This window comes from Mesocricetus auratus, unplaced genomic scaffold, assembly GCF_017639785.1.
Source record: "Mesocricetus auratus isolate SY011 unplaced genomic scaffold, BCM_Maur_2.0 Super-Scaffold_2245, whole genome shotgun sequence".
NCBI classification, from domain to species: Eukaryota; Metazoa; Chordata; class Mammalia; order Rodentia; family Cricetidae; genus Mesocricetus; species Mesocricetus auratus.
Window position 1 is genome coordinate 26,605,890 of NW_024429180.1, and position 19,444 is coordinate 26,625,333.

Sequence of the window (19,444 nt, forward strand, 5' to 3'; positions counted from 1 at the left end):
CATTTGGTAACCATATCTTAGACTAAATCTCTCCTTATCTGACCTTGAGGATTAAGAGAAACCATACTTCAGAAAAATTCTCTATGAGGTGGGTTTTAGAAGGAAATTGCTGCATAGCATATGTCAGATAACTGATACCTGTGTGTTCATATGGTGATGACTATATAAAACTATGTATGCTTTATTGAAGAGGAATATTTCATCTGTATAAATAAAACAACAGAGTCTCTTTGTACATATATTAATATACAAACTGCACTACATAATATGGTATACTGCATCTACTTTTAGAGCTCTACTTTTATTGATTCATGGCGTGGGTCATTCCTCCTTTCTTCTCTTTCTCATCAAGTAGGTCACACTCAGTATCTGCCTGCTGTGATCCAGTATGCTGTTTCCCCTTCACTCACATAATCATACTTTTCTTAAACGCATTGTAATTGCAGTGGAGATGATGTGTTTTCTTAAAGCAGTTTGTTACAGAACTGTGGCCTATTATGTTCATAATTAGGTTCCAACATTAGATAGTTGGTTCTGTTTTCAATTATTCTATATAATTTGATTTCCTGAAATTTTATAAGTGAGATCAATTTTGTAATGAAACCCTCTTTAAGTGCCTTGCTCTCTCATTTAGTTTTTATAAAGGGCATTTTCCTATACAGTGGTCAGCTCAGGCTGCTATAATAAGATGCCATAACTGGTTAAATTAAACAGAAGCTACTTATTTTCACAGGACAGGAAGTTGGAAAAAGTACTCCAGCTGATTTTGCTCCTCAAGATGACCCTCTCTATGGCTTAGTGACAAATAACTTCTAAAACATTTTCTCTTGATTTGAAACTGAGCTTCTTTATTTCCTCTCATAATGATATCATGAGGACCTGATAGCTAATAACTCATGTAACCCTAGTAACCTGTCAATATTTACATACTACTAGAGCAGAAAATCTGTCTTCAGCACAGGTATCTGTAAATTCAGGCCTTTTGCTTTGAATTCGTTTTCTCCCATTCTTAGTGAATTATTGAGTTTATAATGCGAATTTCCTTACTAATAATTCTGATTAGTTTTTAACGTAATATTCTGAGCCTACCAAAGACATCATGACACTTCCGTTCTGGTGAAACTTCGTAATATACTTACAATAAGCACATAAGTATATTTTGAGTTTCATTAATTTTAACATTAAAAACTAATGGATTCTTCTTAATTAAATCTAAATATTGTGATGGCAATTAGATTACTTGTTAAGCAATTATTTTCTGTATGTCAAAGTTGAATTCATTTGCTGTTGAAATCTTATAGATTGGCTCAAACATCAGTATTTTTCTATATCTTTTTCAAATCAATAAATATGGTTGCATTACATGTTGTGTTTTATTTATATATACTGATTATTTCTAACAGGATATTTTATAAGCTCTTATGTGTTCAGGCAAGCAGATTATTGAAGTAATTTCACTATTTGATCCTCTTAATCTGTGTATTAATTTAAAGTTATTAAACACACAATTTTGTATTTGTCTGATAATTTTCACAAATCCTGTAGTCCAATTTTTATAACTTGTTCTTAATGTGTGTATGTTTATGTGTGATCAAGTATATGATTTGAATTTGCATTTACTTTTAAATGCGGCCAATCTTGAGTGTCATCCTTAGGGTTTCTTACTGGCCTGAATCCCATGAAATAAATATGTTTGACAGGCTGACCGGCAAGCATCAGAAATCTTTCTGTCTCTGTCTTGCTTTGCCACCATGTCCAGAGGTTTAAATGATTCTTGGATGTAAAAGGGGTTCTTAATGCATACCATGCATTTTATGACTGAACAGTCTTTCCAAGTCCATTTACTTGCATTTCATATCAATTTTACAAACCAACTGGTTTCCCTTTCTCCTGTCCTCCCACTTCCTCCTCCCACTACCCTTCTCTCCTTTCTCCCCATCGGCTCGTCAGTCTCCATTCAGATACAGTAAGATCTTCCATAGCAATAAACAAAGCATGACATATGAAGCTGAGGTAACAACAAGCTCCTCCTTGCTGTATCAATACTGAACAAGGCTTGTACATCAGTGACAGGTCCTTGTCCCACTGCTAAGGGTCCCATAAAAGACAGACCAAGTTACACAACTCAACCCACATGCAGAGGGCCTAGGTCTGTTCCATACTGGCTCCCTAGCTGTCCATTCAGAATCCGTGATCTCCCACAAGCTGAGATCAGTGGTCTCTGTGGGTTTTCACATCCTGATCTTGACCTTGCTTATACAAACCCTAACCTGCTCTTCAACTGGACTGTGCTTCTCTTCCCAGTGCCTGGCTGTGGATCTCTGCATTTGTTTCCAGCAGGTACTGAATGAAGGATCTATTATGATAATTAAAATAGTCACCAATCCAATTACAGAGAAAGGCCAGTTCAGGGCCTCTCTCCATTATTGCTAGTAGTCTTACCGGGAGTCATCCTTGTGAGTTCCTAAGAGTTTCCCTGGCAACAGTTTTCTCCCTAAACCCATAATGTCCCCATCTATGATGATATATCTTTCATTACTCTCCCCCTATGTCCCACACCTATCTTGACCATCATGTTCTCATCCCTCGTACTCTCTCCTTTCCTCCCCACCTGACCCCAGTTTACCCAGGTTATCCCACCTATTTCCTCATCCCAGGGAGAGCCATATGACCCTCTTAAGATCCTCCTTGTTCCTACCTTCTCTGGGGCTAAGATTTGTAACCTTGTTATCCTTTGCTTTACATCTAATATACACTTATGAGTGAGTACTCACTCATTTTTTATTATAACACCATGACTTAGTACTAGTCATCATTGTACAGATATTTGCTTAAAATATGATGTGCCTATATATGTTTGTCGGTCCGATCTGAAAATTCTGGCAATAAGTGAATAATGTTTCCACATGTTGACGGATATGTCCTATTCTGATATTACTGCTTTATATTTTTACTATTTTAACTGTCTTAATTTTGGCCATCATTCTCTTATTCATAAGATGAAGCTGTTATTTCTTTTACTATTTATCCTTGTTACTTGGAGAGTTCAGTCAATCAATAAATACAGGAACAATTTGTTGAATATCTGAACTTTGACTGAAATGAAATATTGACATGTTTAAACATTTTAGAGTTATGTGTAACATTGTAAAAGTTTTATTTCATGGTTTTCCATTTGAGTTTAATTTTTCATTTGCTTATGTGCATGATTATTTGATTTCTTTTTCCTTAACTTACTAAGAACTGAAAGTGAACATACCCACATAGCAAAAATTTTTGACTTGTATAGATTTTCTCAGTTCTTACAAATATTCTTACAGCAAATGTCTACTTCCTCCCATGTCTTTCCATCATTTTCCTTTTAGTGAGGGTTTTTTCCATACAATATATTGTGATTAAAAGTTTCCCTCCCTCTCCTCCTCCTAGCATCTCCTACCATTACTTCTGTGAGAATTTCTTTCTATCTCTTTTTAGAAAAAAAGAACATCTAAATGATAATAATATAAATAAAAATCAAATGAGAATAATACACAACAAACAAATAGAAGGAAAGGACCCAAAGAAAAGATGTGATAAAGAGAAATAGATTCAGAGAAATGCCCTTTGGCATCCATTTGGTCTTTTCCCTTAGTACCTTTCAGTAGTACTTCTTCTTAGTTCTGAAAATGTCATTTTCTACTTATCATGTGCCTGGGGTACTTTCTTTTCTAGTCTAATCTATTTGGTATTCTTTATGATATTTTTGTCCGTTATAGGCATCTCCTTCAGGTTATGAAAATTTTCTTCTATGATTTTATTGAAAATGATTTATGAGCCTGTAACTTGGGCTTCTCTTCCTGTAGCTCCACTATTCTAGATTTTGTCTTTTCATATTGTCCCAGATTTTCTGGGTGTTTTCTGCCAGGGATTTTTTTATATTTAACATTTTCATTGACTGATGAAACAGTTTCTATCATGTCTTCAATGTCTGAGATTCTTTCTCCATCACCTGTATTCTTTGAGTGAGTCTTGCTTCTAAGATTTCTGTTCTGTTTCTTAAATTTATCCATACCAGATTTCCCTCCATTTTGTATTTAATTGATTATTTTTCTACTTTTAAGTCTTGAATAGTTTTATTCATTTTCTTTCACTTTCATTTTGTAGGTTTCTTTAAGGTATTTAATTATTTCTTTTTAAGGACCTCTGTAATATTTATAAAGGTTTTTTTAAAGCACTTATTGTCTAGATTTTTTCAGGGCCTACTATAGTTAGTTTGCTGGGACATATTATCTTGGCTGTCACTGATTTTGTTTTACACTGGTGTTTAGACATATGGGATTTGGAAGATTGCAATTCCAGGCGATGATATCTGGTATTTTATTTGTTAAATAGATGTTACTTCCTTGGTTTCTGTTGTTCTCTCTATTTCTTATCAAAGTATGGTAAGTAAATGTCTGTAGGATCTGGGATCCTGCTAGTTTTTGTCACTTGAGGTTCTAGGTAAAATGTGAATCTGGCTATTGAGAGCTGCTACTTAGGAATGTGAATGGGTTGAGCACATTCACAGAGTACTGAAAACAGGGTGCTCCACCATACCTTGTTTAGCCACCTGGGGATCAGTGAAGGGGGAGTCAGAAGAGGACACAACTGGTAGTTTGCTCTTTTTTAATTTTAATTTTTTTAAATTAGAAACAATCTTATTTTACACACCAATCTCAGTTCCCTATCCCTCCTCTCCTCCCATTTCCCCCACTATCTCCCCATCCTACCCCCTATCCACTTCTCAGAGAGGGTGAGGCCTCCCATGGGAAACCATCAAAGTCTGTCACATCATTTGGGGCAGGACCAAGGCCCTCTTCCCTGAATCCAGGCTGAGCAAGGTATCCCTCCATAGGGAATGGCCTCCAAAAAGACAGTGCATGCACTAGAATGAGTACTAGATCCACTGCAAGTATCCCCAGAAACTACCCAAGCCCCTGTACTGGTACCCATATTCAGGGTTCCTTGTTCAGTCTTATGCAAGCTCCTAGAATTCAATGAATATTAATGCACAGCATACCCAAACTTATGGAACAATTTGAAAACAGTGCTAAAAGGTAGTCTGCTCATGAGCTGCAGATGAAACTGAAGGAAGATTTGGAGGAAAGAAGCAAGAGTTAACATCTGAAGCTTGTTTACCTACTTGCTTTCATGTAGGTTAGGGTTCCCAGGGAACTTCCAGAGTTGAGTGCTGAGCCAAAAGGATGAGTGGAGAGGGAGGACATTTGGAAGAAGATAACAGTTTGATCTCAAGTTAGAGGCAAAGAGGGAGGTGGTTTGTAACAAAGCTGGAAGATGAGACTGGAGGATTGGTTTTCTAGAAGTGAAGACCTGCAGATAGCTTAAATGCTTTCCTGACCTGTTTGCATGGTGGCTTCACAGGTAATGCCTTTAGCAGAAGTTCATAATCTTGCTTTCAGGTTCAAATACTCTAGGAGATTTTAAATTATGCACATTGAGTTCCAACTCAGTGAAGTTTATCATAGTCGCTTCATGTCTGAACTCAAGCCAAATAAAGAGAAATAAAAGTGTGATTTTGATTTATATAAGCTAATAGTCTATGTTTCAGTTGTGTTGAAAGGACTATACTTATCATAGAAATTCTAAAAAAAATGAACAATTATTTTGAGTATATTGCTGAGTCTGTTGTGAAATTTTTGTAGAGTTGTCCTTCCTAGGTTAAGGTCTCTGCAGAAGCACACTAACCAACAACAGTTCCACTTGTATAGATTCCCTGTTGAGATTGAACATAAGAAGACAGAAAACATGAAGATGTGCTTTTTTGTTTTTTGTTTGTTTTGTTTTGCTTCTGACTTTTAGGAAAGTAAACAAATACAAAAAATAGTAACTTGAAGGGAATACAAAGTGATTCTATGGTGGTCTTGTCAATATTTTTTTAGCAATCTATTTTAACTCCAGATACTAGTATTTCTACCAGAAATTTATCATGTCCATTAGAGGAAACACAACACCAAATGTCTTCATCATTTCTGAAAGTATCAGTACATTAGTTCACCACAGTTGTTTGAAAATTTTACTTCCGTTTATCTCACAAAAACAAAGAACTAATAGTTAGACACAAAGAAAAAGGGGATTGTGTTTAGGGAACATTTTGAATAACATCCATCTTAATTTCCTCAGATTTTGTGAAAAAGAACTTCAAAATAAGAATCAGTTATAAATAAGCCTAAAGTATTATTTTTTAATTTTTCATAATTTATTTAGCATTTTTCTGAAATTTGTTATCCCTTACCATCAAAATTTAGTGATAGGCTTTCATTTGAGATGAAAGTAGTGTACACATGCATGAATTCCTAAAGAATATATAAAGTATTTTTAAAATAATCTAAAACAGACAAGATCACTTCCAAAATAATTATTACATATATTATTATACAAAACAATGAAAGGAAAATATTTTCTAACTAAACACTAACAACCTGAACAATAAGGAGTTAAATTATTTTCAAAAAATCTTAAAGCTAGTAAATGGTTGGACAAAGTGTAAGTGATTAGACTTCAAAATCAATGATCTTTTCACTACCAAACTGCTTTGCTTCTATTTGGTATAAATAGAAAATAATTTCCTCTATTTTATTTAATTTAGTAATTTTGGAACAGTAAACAAGTAATCAAGAACTCTACTTATAAGTCAGACAAGATAATTTATTGAATTGTTTTTAATAAGTGCATTATGAAATTATCAAATCATGCAGTACTACTTTTAAAGTTATTTTCAAATTTAATACAAGAAAATGAAGCAGTAGAATTGCATTAGGTGGAAAATATACATCCAGTAATTCCCATCCATCACATCAGTAATATAATATATTAGTACATAATAAATGTAGAAGAGACATGTATTAGAATAGTACACAAAAATCAAAATATTGTATAGTTATTCTGAGTATGTCTGTAATACATATTAACTAAAATTTCGGGAACTGAACTATTGCAAATTCAAGGAAAAAGAAAATAAAAATGGTTACTTAAACAATGGAAAACAAAAAATTCTTCAGCTGACTTACACATGAGTTGAAAGTCAAGCCAGATGGTAGTGGCACATGGTTTTAACACAGCACTTGGGAGGCGGAGGCAGGTGGATCCCTGTGAGTTCAAGACCAGCCTGGTTAACAAGAGCTAGTTCTAGGACAGGCTCCAAAGCTACACATAGAAACCCTGTCTTGAAAAACCAAAATAAATAAATAAACAAGCAAAGGAATAGAAGCTAAAATTTCATCATACAGTCTACCAGGGAATATTTGCCAGGGCAATACATTAAATGCTTAAACGTTTGAAACTTTAACGGTGATGATATTGGAAAGGGGAATGAGGACAAGTTATGGGAAGTGATTTTAGAACAACAGATGAATGTTGATATGATTATGAGCAGAATAGTTGCAAAATTACATACAATAGACACTTACACAATTCATAATTTAAATGAGGTAAACTGGTAACTAGAAGATGCATAATGATGTAAATGTTTTACATATTAGTAAGTCTGTGAATTTATTCACTTGTAAAATAATAGTTGTCTATACAAAGTTTACACCTGGACATTTTCAATTATAAAAATTGAAAAATTACATTCATATTCCATGTATTTTAGATTACAAGTTTTTGTCATTCTTGCATTCCTGAATAACATCCTGGGTTTAAATACAGATATGTGGGAAAAATGAATCCAGCTATGGAAGATTTTGATGGGCATGGAAATCATCAGGAGTTTCATTTGTTTTACTAATTGTCCTTTCATTCTTAAAACGAATAGAAACATAGAAGGTTTACGAATATTTTTCTTCTGCTATTTCAATACATTTAATGAAAGCAAACATGGAATTGTACTATATGTGTAATGCCATATGTAAAAGCTTTCTATGTTTTTAGTGCAAGGACATAGAAAACATATTCAGAAGATATAATAGATTAGGATTTATTCTCATACCAACTAAATTTGTAGTATCTTTATTAATGGATTATGTAACATGAATGAATAAAAGGACACAGAGCCTGATATTCAGGTTCAAGCTTCAAGCAGAACATCAGAAAAGCAAAGCAGTTGACCACTAGATTTTTACCTCTACCTCACGCTGAATAGCCTGATCCTGTATCTACAAGCTCTCACCAAGCCTCAGACTGTAACCTTTCCTCAGCGTGGCTGGAGAATGAGTGCCTCTCTGAGACCTTGCTTCTGTCTTATATACTTTCCTAATGTTGGGATTAGAAGTGTGAGCTATAATTCTCTTTTAGACTGATTCACCCTTTTGTAGACCTGAGTGACCTTGGATTGATTGAGATGCGCATGCTTCTGCCTACCAAGTGTTGAGATTAAAGACATGTATGACCTCCATCTAGCTTCAAGTCCATCTATTTTTTTGGAGCCTTCAGACCACCTCCTAGCTTCTGGCTGCTGGGATTAAAGTTGTGTGGTTGACTTCTAAGGTTTGTGGCTGATTTTGCTTTTCTGAATCCTCAGGCAAACTTTAATACTAAATAATTGACCACTAAAGATTATATTAACTTCTTAATTTGTATTATGAGGTAAGATAACTAATTAGATATTCTCCTTTGCAAAATTAATGGTTTATCTGTCACACTGAATAATAAAATTTAGATCATGTCCTTTCTACTTTGTTTTCATACTGTTTCTCTCTGCATACAATATAATTTTCATGTATCTAGGTAGAAAGGTTTTCTTCTATTTTAACAGTTTTACCTCTTGCCTCTTATTCCAAAAATGTTTCTAACTACCAGGAGTTCAATAAATTAATTATAATGCAGTAATGATAATAACATACTGTGTACAACCTGTAGCAATTACTAAGGTCTCACTTTAAACAGAGCAGGCTAACACCTCAGGGACACAATGAAGGCTGTGCTCAGAGGGAATATTGTAGTAGCACATGACTAATCACAAAATCACAAATTAATGATGTGATGATATACTTTGGAAAACAGTAATTTTCAATTCCTCTCCCCAAAGAACGTGAGAGAAAATCAAAGCCAGGTCTTAAATTTTATAAAACAGAAACAACAACAACCAAGAATACTAAAAGGAATAAACCAAAGAAAGGATTGGTAATTTGCAAAGATTAACAGGATTGACAAGTCTTCAGCCAAAGTAAACCAAAGAAACAACATGCAAATTTATAAAATGAGACCAAAAATGAGAAGCACTATCACTGGTACTAAGAAAACACAAAGAATCACAAATCGGTACTTGTTGAAATAGCAGCAAATTCCTTTAATTTCTGATCCACCCACTCTCTTCAAAGTTTTTGACAATATTAATAGTTCATAATTTGGTTCTCACTAAGTGTAAAACAAAGATATCTTCAATTACTCATGAGGTTTAAAATAGGAAAAGCTCTCAAAGTATACCGAGTAGCAAGCAAGGACAGGTGAAGAGATGCACTAAACCTAACTCCTATAAAGGTAAAATGAGAAGAAGAGGGAGATGGAGAAGAGATACAACACTGGCAGATCACAACAAATGTCTGTGAATTGTTTGGCAGGTGTCTTGCCTATTGTGGTGCATAAACTGCAGCTCAAGGAGTTGCATGTCTTGAAATAATGGACCTCTGTAACTACTTCTAGCCAGATAATCATGGTGTAAATATAGTGGTGGGAGCATGAAAACAGTGTATGAATTCATGCTGGACATATTTATTAATCTCTCTAGTATCCAGATAATATTGAAATGTTAATTGCTCATACTGTGGTTACTCTGTGCTATTGATTTAGTACAGCTCTTCAATTCCAATGCTTTGTATTCCTGCTTGTCAGCAGTATAGGTGTCTTTGTACTCAGGATCATGTCCTTGATCTTCTGGGATATCCTCTCAGGATTCTCCAGTGATATTTAGTGGACAATGGTTTATCTGTCTCTCTGGAGGCTGGAACATCTGACTGTATTACTGCTGCCTTTCTTGACCTGTATGCAACATTTTTTTAAAGAATGTCTAAACATACTATGACAACTCTCCTTGGTATTTTCATAAGAGAACAAAATATAAATTTATTAAAATATTTAAGGAGAGAGAATTTGTTCATTTTAAGAAAATTTTAATTTGATGCGTGATGGGGGGAAGTCCTACTATATGTAAATAAAGCACTGTTAGCCAAAAAGGAATTAAGATAGGTGTGACTAGGAGTTGAGGGGAATTCTAGGAAATGTAGTCAAGGGTGGGGTCGCCATGTGATCTCCTGGGAGGAAAGGACATGTCAGGTGGGCGTCTTTGGAAAGATAAGTCCTTATAGAAATATATATTAGTAATTATGGGTTAATAATTAAGTCAGAGCTAGCCATTAAGAAACCATAGCAAATGGCTAACAGCATTATAATTGATATAGTGTCTTGTGTTTTATTTTGGGGACTAAAGCAGCAATGGGCCCCAGGTGGAAATCCCACAACAGATGTGTATGGATGTTTCCTGTTTATTTCTGTGTGCACCTTGAGTGCCTGGTTCTTAAGTAGGCAAGAATATCATATTGGATCCCTTGGAACCTGGCACTACAGATAGTAGTGTACTACCATGTGAGTGATGGGAAGTGAATCAGGAGCCCCCAGAAGTGTAGCCATTTCTCTTATCCAGTGTGTAATTCCTTCAATTATTTTAATTAGCTTTTCATCAAATAAAGATCCCTCAGGGGTAATAAAGCTCTTTGGGGTTATTTATATTTTAAAAAGTGCCTTCACTGTTATTTACCCAATGCCTATATTAATTCAGAATAAAGAAATTTGATTAGGAGACATTAGTTCTTGTTATGTTACTATCATCATCTTCAACAAACTTAAAATACAACAATAAAAATGTACCAGATTTCTGAATTTTGTTTATATTACTTTATTTACTTCTTAAAATAAACCATGCACTAGTTCTACAACTACTATGTTATATAGAACATAAACTGAAGTACACCACTCTTAATAATATTTCCAAACTCACATTTACAAGATATAATTTGAATAAATAGCATAAGGTGATGAAATGAAGGGGAAAATACATGCCAAATATGTTTAGTGAGTCCCTTATTTGTTTTCTCGTTTCTTCAGCCACATCAAAACAAGACACTAGCATCTCTCACACAGATTGTTAGCATGGTCATATCCCTTCTTATTTCTTTATAACAAGCAGAAAAAACATGTTTTGAAAGGGAAATGTAGTCACATGTTTTTTATAAAATATTCACTAGCACCATCCCTATCTTATACATAAGAGTATATACTGTTGGAATAAAAGTTTCTACGTTTTGTTCTCTTTTCCCTATTCAGCATTGATGTGCCTCATACCGCTTGTCATTTAACTCCACAGTGCCCTTATTACTTCAGCCTTTTTATTGTTCTGCAGAAAAATAAAAATAAAAATAAAACCTTAGGTTTTGCATGAATATCATTTCTTCAAAAAAATCATTCATCTCTAAATGAACCTGCATTTCCCCTCAATCTTAACTCAGAATCAACTCATTTCCTTGGACAGAAAACTTCCATTAATCATTTGGTCAGGGAGTATCTGTGTGCTTCAGAATTTCCATTCCTCTCCACATGTCCTTTTTACTACATGAGAGAATGAACATAAAATTAGACAATAGTTTTGGAAAGTGAGTGGATGGGAATTAACCCAATAAATGGAAGTTGTGCAGGAATATAAATCAATTAGTTGTTAATTTGAACTTCTTTGACAATCTTCAGCCCATAAATTAACATATAAGACTCAAATAGACACACAGGTACATGACTTCAAGAACACACCACAGTGAAAGCTATTAGAATATTGCGGGACAGACAGATTATTGGTTGAGCACTTCCCATCACTGCTATTTATCCATGTGGCAGCTATTCTTGGTATTCACTGAGCTTATGAATCATCTATGAAAACTGTAAACAACCTCTATGCCCAGACCAAACAAATTAACTCTCTATGATACAGATAGATACTACCAGGATAGATAAACTCCTATTCTCAAATAAAGGAAATATACTATAATATGGGAGAATAATTATGGATTTTTGCTCTTTGGTTGATTGAGCAGCATAAAATAATTTAAAAACTGCACAATACTGGTATTTTAAAAGGAAACATATATGAAATATATTATATTATGGTCAAACTAAAATGAATGAATTTTTATATGCATTTTATTTTAATCACATGTTTGCTATCTTTTAATATAAAGCTTATACTGACAGTAAAAAAAATTTTAAACTTCCAACTTGCTATATTTACAAAGATGTTTCTGGAAAATACAAGGAAGAACTTGAATGTTTCATCTGATTTTGAAATTATTCAAAAAATTATTTTTAATTATTCTCTCAGCTTACTTAGATCTTTTTGCATAGGAATCAGAAGAGCAGCAAGAAATAATCACATTGTAAGGCAATCAGAGTTTCAAATCTAATGACAGCTAAAAGAATGTTCTTCTTTATAATAGGCATGCATACAATGCAAATAATTCCTAGTAAGCATGGGTTTTGCAAACATTGATATTAGAAGAAATGTCAAGATTGGGACTATATCACTTGTTCAATGGTTTAGTTATGTATAGAGACATTTGCAATAGGAAGGTATTCTTGACATTTACTTTGTCAGTCTGCCGAACTCCTTATTATTGTCAATTCCTAACACATACTACCTGGACTGTTTGATTTATGAATATCTTGACAACTTATTATTTGACCTCCGTCCAAACCTTATGGATTATATCAATTTCAAATATGAGGATTAGTAATTATAATAGATTCTTTTTTCTATAATGAATTCTACATTATTCCAATTGTATTCAATGAGATTGAAGCTCACGCAACAGCAACGCAGCTAGAGGTCTTTGTTATAGTCATTTACTTCATTTTTCCCTATCCTCAGCACAATCATTATAGTCACCAGTGCTTAAGTTAATTCAATGATAGCATTTATGCAATATTTCAATATTATACTCTTATTGTCTATATTCTTCTCTCCAGTGTAGGTTACGTAATGTCTCCTGAAAATGTATAGTTATAATATTTTTATTTTACATTTTTTTATTTTGTGTGGCTTTTCGTAATAAATGTGTACTCACATCAATTCTTCTCCTCACTGACAGCTTATCCTTTGTCCACCACACACTCTCAAATTCAAGATATCTTTTCCTTGAAAATGTACCTTACTATTGGTACATATGTGTTTGTATTTCTAAATTATCCTCACTTCTTTTCCCTTTATTGAAAATAGATTTTTTTCTCACACAAAAGATCATGATTACAGATTCTCTTACCTCTACTTCTTCTAGTTCCTCCCTACCTCCCCTCCAATCCAGATCCACCTCCTTTCTATATCTAATTGGGTAACAAACAGTCTTTTAAGTGATAATAATAATATAATAAGACAAAACAAAAACTAGCAAATTGGGGTAGGACAAAAAATAAAATTAATGAAAACATATTTTAAAAAGGAAAAGGATCCAAGAGAAGGCACGCACACACAAAACATATGGATTCAGATGTCCATTCATGCCCATTGACACACTCAGGAAACACACAAAAACATCAGCTGGAAGCCATACTATATACACAAAGGATGATATTTCTGCTTTCTCTTATGCAGGTTTTCCTGACCCCTGAGTGGAGTCACTTGATGGTGATGTCCTTTAAGGATGGATCAAATGGATGGTGGGGAATAAAGAGGGAGGTAGTGAGGGGAATAGAGAATAGGAAGACAAAATTAAGGGTCATTTAAGACTTTTTAAGGAAATACAGTAGAAATTTCCTAAAGTGCACATATATTAAGGCTATCAAAACGAAATCCCCTTAATATTTTTCCTTTTTATTTCATTTAACTTTTTACACATGTTACTCTCAGTTCCCTTTCCCTCCCCTCCTCCCCCAGACCCCCATTTCTCCCAATCCTCCATCCCACTCCATCTCCCTTCTACTCCCCAGGGAGGGTAAGGCCGTCCATGAGGGATTTTTAGAGTTTGTCATATATTCCTGGGCATGGCCTGGGTCCTCCCCCATGTGTCCAAGCTGAGAGAGTATCACTCCATGTGGAATGGGCTCCCAGAGTCCAGTTGTATGCCAGGACTCTCCAGGGTACCATAAATTGCGGAGACCTCTAATCTGACACCCAAGTTAGAGGGATGGTGTCTGAATCAGTCCCATGCTGGTCTTTCAGTCATCAGTCTGGGCTCCATGCATTTCCTCTTGTTTAGGTCAGCTGCCTCTGTGGATTTTGCCAGCCTGGTCTTGATTCTTTTGCTCATCATTCCTCTTTACAAGAGGAAATTGTTTTATAAATGTTGAAAGACTTAATGGCCTACCAAAATTTTAAAATTCATATTAACTATTTCCTATTTTCTATAGAATTTATCATTTTCTGATTTCAATAATAATTATTTTATAAGCTATTTCAAATTTTAAATAAAATCATATTGTAATGCATGCACTTCACATTATTAAATGTAGCTCTAAATCTATTTCTCTTAGTTATGATTTCAGAAGTAGTATGAAACAATTATCAGTGTCCATTGTTTTCAGCAACACTTATGACCATGTCTGAAATATTTATTGAATATGGAAACATTTCTAATGAAGATGTTTTGTTGGATTAACTTGGTTATTCTCTTGATTGTTGTCAGGCCTAAGAAACCTGCACTCTGTCAAATTCAGTGACCATTCCCTTCTACCATATGGAAGAAGCCATTTCTTCATCACAGTCAGAAGTCACATGCCTAATTGCATGCAAAAGATCATGCTGGCTGCCATGCTTACTCAGTATCAGAAAGCCTGTGGCTTTTCTCATATCTTGTCGCCCTTCACCCTACAATGCATTTCTCCAGCTCATGGATCCCCCCTTCCCCAGGTTCTTGTTCCTATATAACCTCTCGCCCTCACCTGTGTGCTCTCATTTGTCTTCCTTCTTGGTCCACTCTCTCTTTGTCTCCTTTGCATGCAATCTCGTTGTCTTCCTCTGTCACTCTTCCCACAATTATCCTCTTATTGCCAAATCCAGTCTGCTAGCAATTTTCAGTCTACTATTTTCTCTTTCTGCTCTATAAGCTTTCAGATGCCTCAGGCTGTACTCTTCCTCATGTCTGCAATAAAATCCACTCACTCATCCATACCTTGAGAGTCATGTCCTCCGTTTATATAGTTATATTTTGTAATTGAATATCTTCTGGGAAAGTCACAGATGTGCATATGATCATATTCTTTCATGAATTACTTTACATCATATTTATTACTTGAGAATAAGGATAACTTTAATAGCTTAAAAACATGGAATGGCTGTAATACATAGATTCTGCCTTGAGTGATATAGATATGTTATCAGTATATGTTACCATATATGTTACCAGTATATGAAGTGATCATTACTAGTTTAATCTTAGAGGAGGTAAGTTGCAACACAATGAAAATGAGATCCTTTATTGGTAGTAGAGATATTAGAAAAATTTAGACACACATAAACAATTAAAAAATTGCTAATTGTTAATATATACATGAAAAATATGATAAATGTATATGTTCAACAAAAAAACCAACTAAGTCATAAATTTAACTCCAGCACTTGGATCTGAGTATGGTTTCTACAATGCATAACTCTTAAAGCAGAATAAGACATATTTATGTATATCATATTCTTGAGAGGACCATGGGGGAGACAGTAGTCAGGACTTGAGTTGTAAATTTTCAAAGGGAGAAGAAGGAAAAGAAGCATTTATTTCTGCTTCTTCCATGCATTCATACTCCAGGTCAGAGTAGCAAGACTCCAATCTAGCATCTATGACTGGCTGGAGTCTTTAAGTAACAGAGAATGATATTGAGATTTGACATTTTCATGAATCTCACATGGAAACCATCCTCACCCTGAAAAGGAAAGAACAGTATGGTTAGAAACTCACTGGGTATCTGCTTGATACTGTGTCACAGATACTGAAAATTTCATCATTTATTTCTCATGTATGGAATTTTATCCATCCAAAGAAATAAGTTAGCTAAAGGAAATAAATTTTATGAAAGCCTCAGCATCAAAAAATCTTTAACAAATGGAGAGGTAAAAACACTACTCAACACATTCATAAAGACAGCTTTAGCCTGATGTCAAACTGGATGAGGGTACACATACTAGACACACAATTAAAATCAAATTCCATATTTCATGATCAGTACAGATAGAAAAGTTCCCCCAAAACTTAATTTCATAATACCTTTTTGCTGTACAATGTTATATTGTTAACTACAAGCACATTCTTTATTTTTCTCTCTAATGTTTTAGGAGTAACTGTGCTTGAAGGGCCTATTTATGCAGTGGGAGGCCATGATGGCTGGAGCTATCTGAACACGGTGGAGAGGTGGGATCCACAGAGCCAGCAGTGGACATATGTAGCCAGTATGTCCATTGCTCGTAGCACTGTTGGAGTAGCAGCACTGAATGGCAAGTGAGTAAATGTTTCTGTAATTTTTAATAGGTTAAGAAAAACAAATTAAGCAGTAATTTTTAAGAATCATTTTAAAATAAAGAAATATATTTACCATACAAAGTAAACTAATAGTTCTCAATATTAATTGCTAATCCAATGAATATTAAGTATATGTTATGAGAATATTTCTAAACCAAGTAAAATAGTTAAGCATTCTTGAAAAAGTTACTAAAGCTTTCATGTTTATTGTAATTTCTCTGTATGATTGTACCAGTCTGGCGACTTTTCAAGCTATTTTCCTATCACCCTTAAATTAGTAATTCACATCTGTGTATATTTTTAATATTTTACATGTTAGATGGTTGTTCATATATTAAATGTACAGAACTAAAGTGGATAGTGCATATGTATATGATATAATCACTACTTTATTAGCTGATAATGTTACTGAATTTGACTTTTACTTATACCGTAAGCTTTCTGTAGGCAAGGATATAATGATTTCACTAGACCCAAGATACATGAAAAATGGGTGTTTATTTGGGAACACTTATATAGGTAATAATAAAGAACTACTTTCCTGCCCTTTCTGTCTGATCAGCTGACTCAAAAGACTGCATGCAAAAGCAGCCACACCTTACCTTTTCTTCTTTTTGCTTCCTCTGATCGCCTGAAGCCACACCCAAAGTGGTGTGGCCAGCATTGCAGGTTCATCAGCAAGACTTTGATCACTACAATTGCCCTTTTAGTGTAAAGAAGGTTTTAACCCTGATGCAAAAAATATATACAATGGTAATAAATGACAAATATGTTCCGGGGAAAGGAAAGGTAATCAAAACAAATTAATACCCATTATCAGCAATAGCAACATCAAGCAATGGATATATATTGTAACTTTGGGAGAAAAGAAACATACACTAAATAATAACAAATGTCTGTATCTCCCTTTATAACAATGATATTTACTACGTGTCTTAGAATTTCTATTGGTGTGATAGTTGTGTGGTTTTCTAATACGTCTGCCTTCATATGTTACTTGGTATTTTTCTTTGTTTTGCATGATTAGTGTTTTCATTATTATTTTGATTATGTATCATGAGGAATTTCTTTTGCATTGAGTCTATAGATTGCTTCTGGCAGGATTGCCACTTTTACTACATTGAACCTTCCTATCCAAGGGCATGGGGCATCTTTCCATTTTCTGGTGTCTTCTTTAATTACTTTCCTTAAAGATTCAAAGTTCTTGTGATACAGGTCTTTCACTTGTTTGGTTAGCATTACCCCAAGGTATTTTATGTTGTTTGTGGCAATTGTAAAGGGTGATGTTTCTCTGATTTCTTTTTCGGCCCTTTTATCATCTGTATATAGTAGGGCTACTTGTTTCGTGAGTTGATCTGGTAACCTGCCATTTGTTGAAGGTGTTTATCAGATGTAAGAGTTCCCTGGTAGAGTATTTTGGGTCACTTATGTAAACTATCATATAATCTTCAAATAGTGAAAGTTTAACCTCTTCCTTTCAATTTGTATCCCCTTGATCTCCTTTTGTTGTATTATTGCTCTAGCTAGAACTCCCAGTACAATATTGAAGAGGTATGGGGAGAGGGGACAGCCTTGTCTTGTTCCTTATTTTTAGAGGAAATGTCTTGAGTTTCTGTCCATTGAGTTTGATGTTGGCTGTTGGTTTGCTGTATATAGCTTTTATGATGTTTAGGTATGTTCCTGTTATCCCAGATCTCTCCAAGACCTTTATCATGAAGGGGTGTTGGATTTTGTCAAAGGCTTTTTCTGCATCTAGTGAGATGATCATGTGATTTTTGTTTTTCAGCTTGTTTATATGGTAGATTACATTGATGAATTTTCGTATGTTGAACCATGCCTGCATCCCTGGGATGAAACCTACTTGATCACGCTGAATGATTGTTTTGATATGTTCTTGGATCTGATTTGCCAGTATTTTATTGAGTATTTTTGCATCAATGTTCATGAGGGATATTGGTCTGAAGTTCTCTTTTTTAGTTTTGTCTTTGTGTGGCTTGGGTATTAATGTTATTGAGGCCTCGCAAAAAGAGTTTGGCAAAGACCCTTCTACTTCTATTTCATAGAATAATTTGAGGAGAATTGGTATAACCTGTTCTTTGAATTTCTGGTAAAATTCTGCTCTGAAGCCATCTGGTCCTGGCCTTTTATTGGTTGGGAGATTTTGATGACTGCTTCCATTTCCTTAAGTGTTATAGGACTATTTAAATTGCTTATCTCTACTTGATTTAATTTTGGTGAGTGATATTTATCCAGAAAATTGTCCATTTCCTTTAAATTTTCAAATTTTGTGCTGTACATCTTTTCAAAATATGACTTTATGACTATCTGGATGTCCTTGGTGTCCATTTTTATGTTCCCTTTTCATTTCTGATTTTGTTAATTTGCATGTTTATACTCTGCCATTTGTTAAGTTTGGATAAAGGTTTGTCTATCCTGTTGATTTTCTCAAAGAACGAACTCTTGTTACACTGATTCTTGTATCGTTTCCCTAGTTTCTACTTTACTGATTTCAGCCCTATATTTAATTATTTCCTGGCATCTGCTCCTGTGGGGGTGAGTTTGCATCCTTTTGTTCTAGAGATTTCAGCTGTGCTTTTAATTCTCTAATGTGACTATTCTCCAGTTTCTTCATGAGGACACTTAGTGCCATGAACTTTCATCTTGTCACTGCTTTCAAAATGTCCCATAAGTTTGTGTATGTTGCGTCTACATTCTCATTGTATTCTAGGAAGTCTTTAATTTCTTTTTGTATTTCTTCTTTGACCCAGGAGTGGTGCAATTGTGCATTATTCAATTTCCATGAGTTTGCAGGGTTTCTGTGATTTGTGTTATTGTTGAATTCTAACTTTAACACATGGAGGTCTGATAAGATAAATGGAGTTACTCCAATTTCTTGTACCTGTCGAGGCTTGCTATGTTGCCAATATGTGGTCGATTTTTGAGAAGGGTCTGTGTGGAAGTGAGAAGAAGGTATATTCTTTTGTGTT

General features: G+C 34.5%; 1 protein-coding gene across 1 annotated transcript in view; it reads left to right on the plus strand.

Moving 5' to 3' along the window:
- The window catches only part of Klhl1 (kelch like family member 1), a 328,230-nt gene that overhangs the window by 270,493 nt on the left and 38,293 nt on the right, over positions 1–19,444 (plus strand). Inside the window, exon 8 of the mRNA XM_005083637.4 lies at positions 16,274–16,436. Coding sequence (XP_005083694.1) covers positions 16,274–16,436 — 163 coding nt within the window. The remainder of the gene's footprint in view (positions 1–16,273; positions 16,437–19,444) is intronic.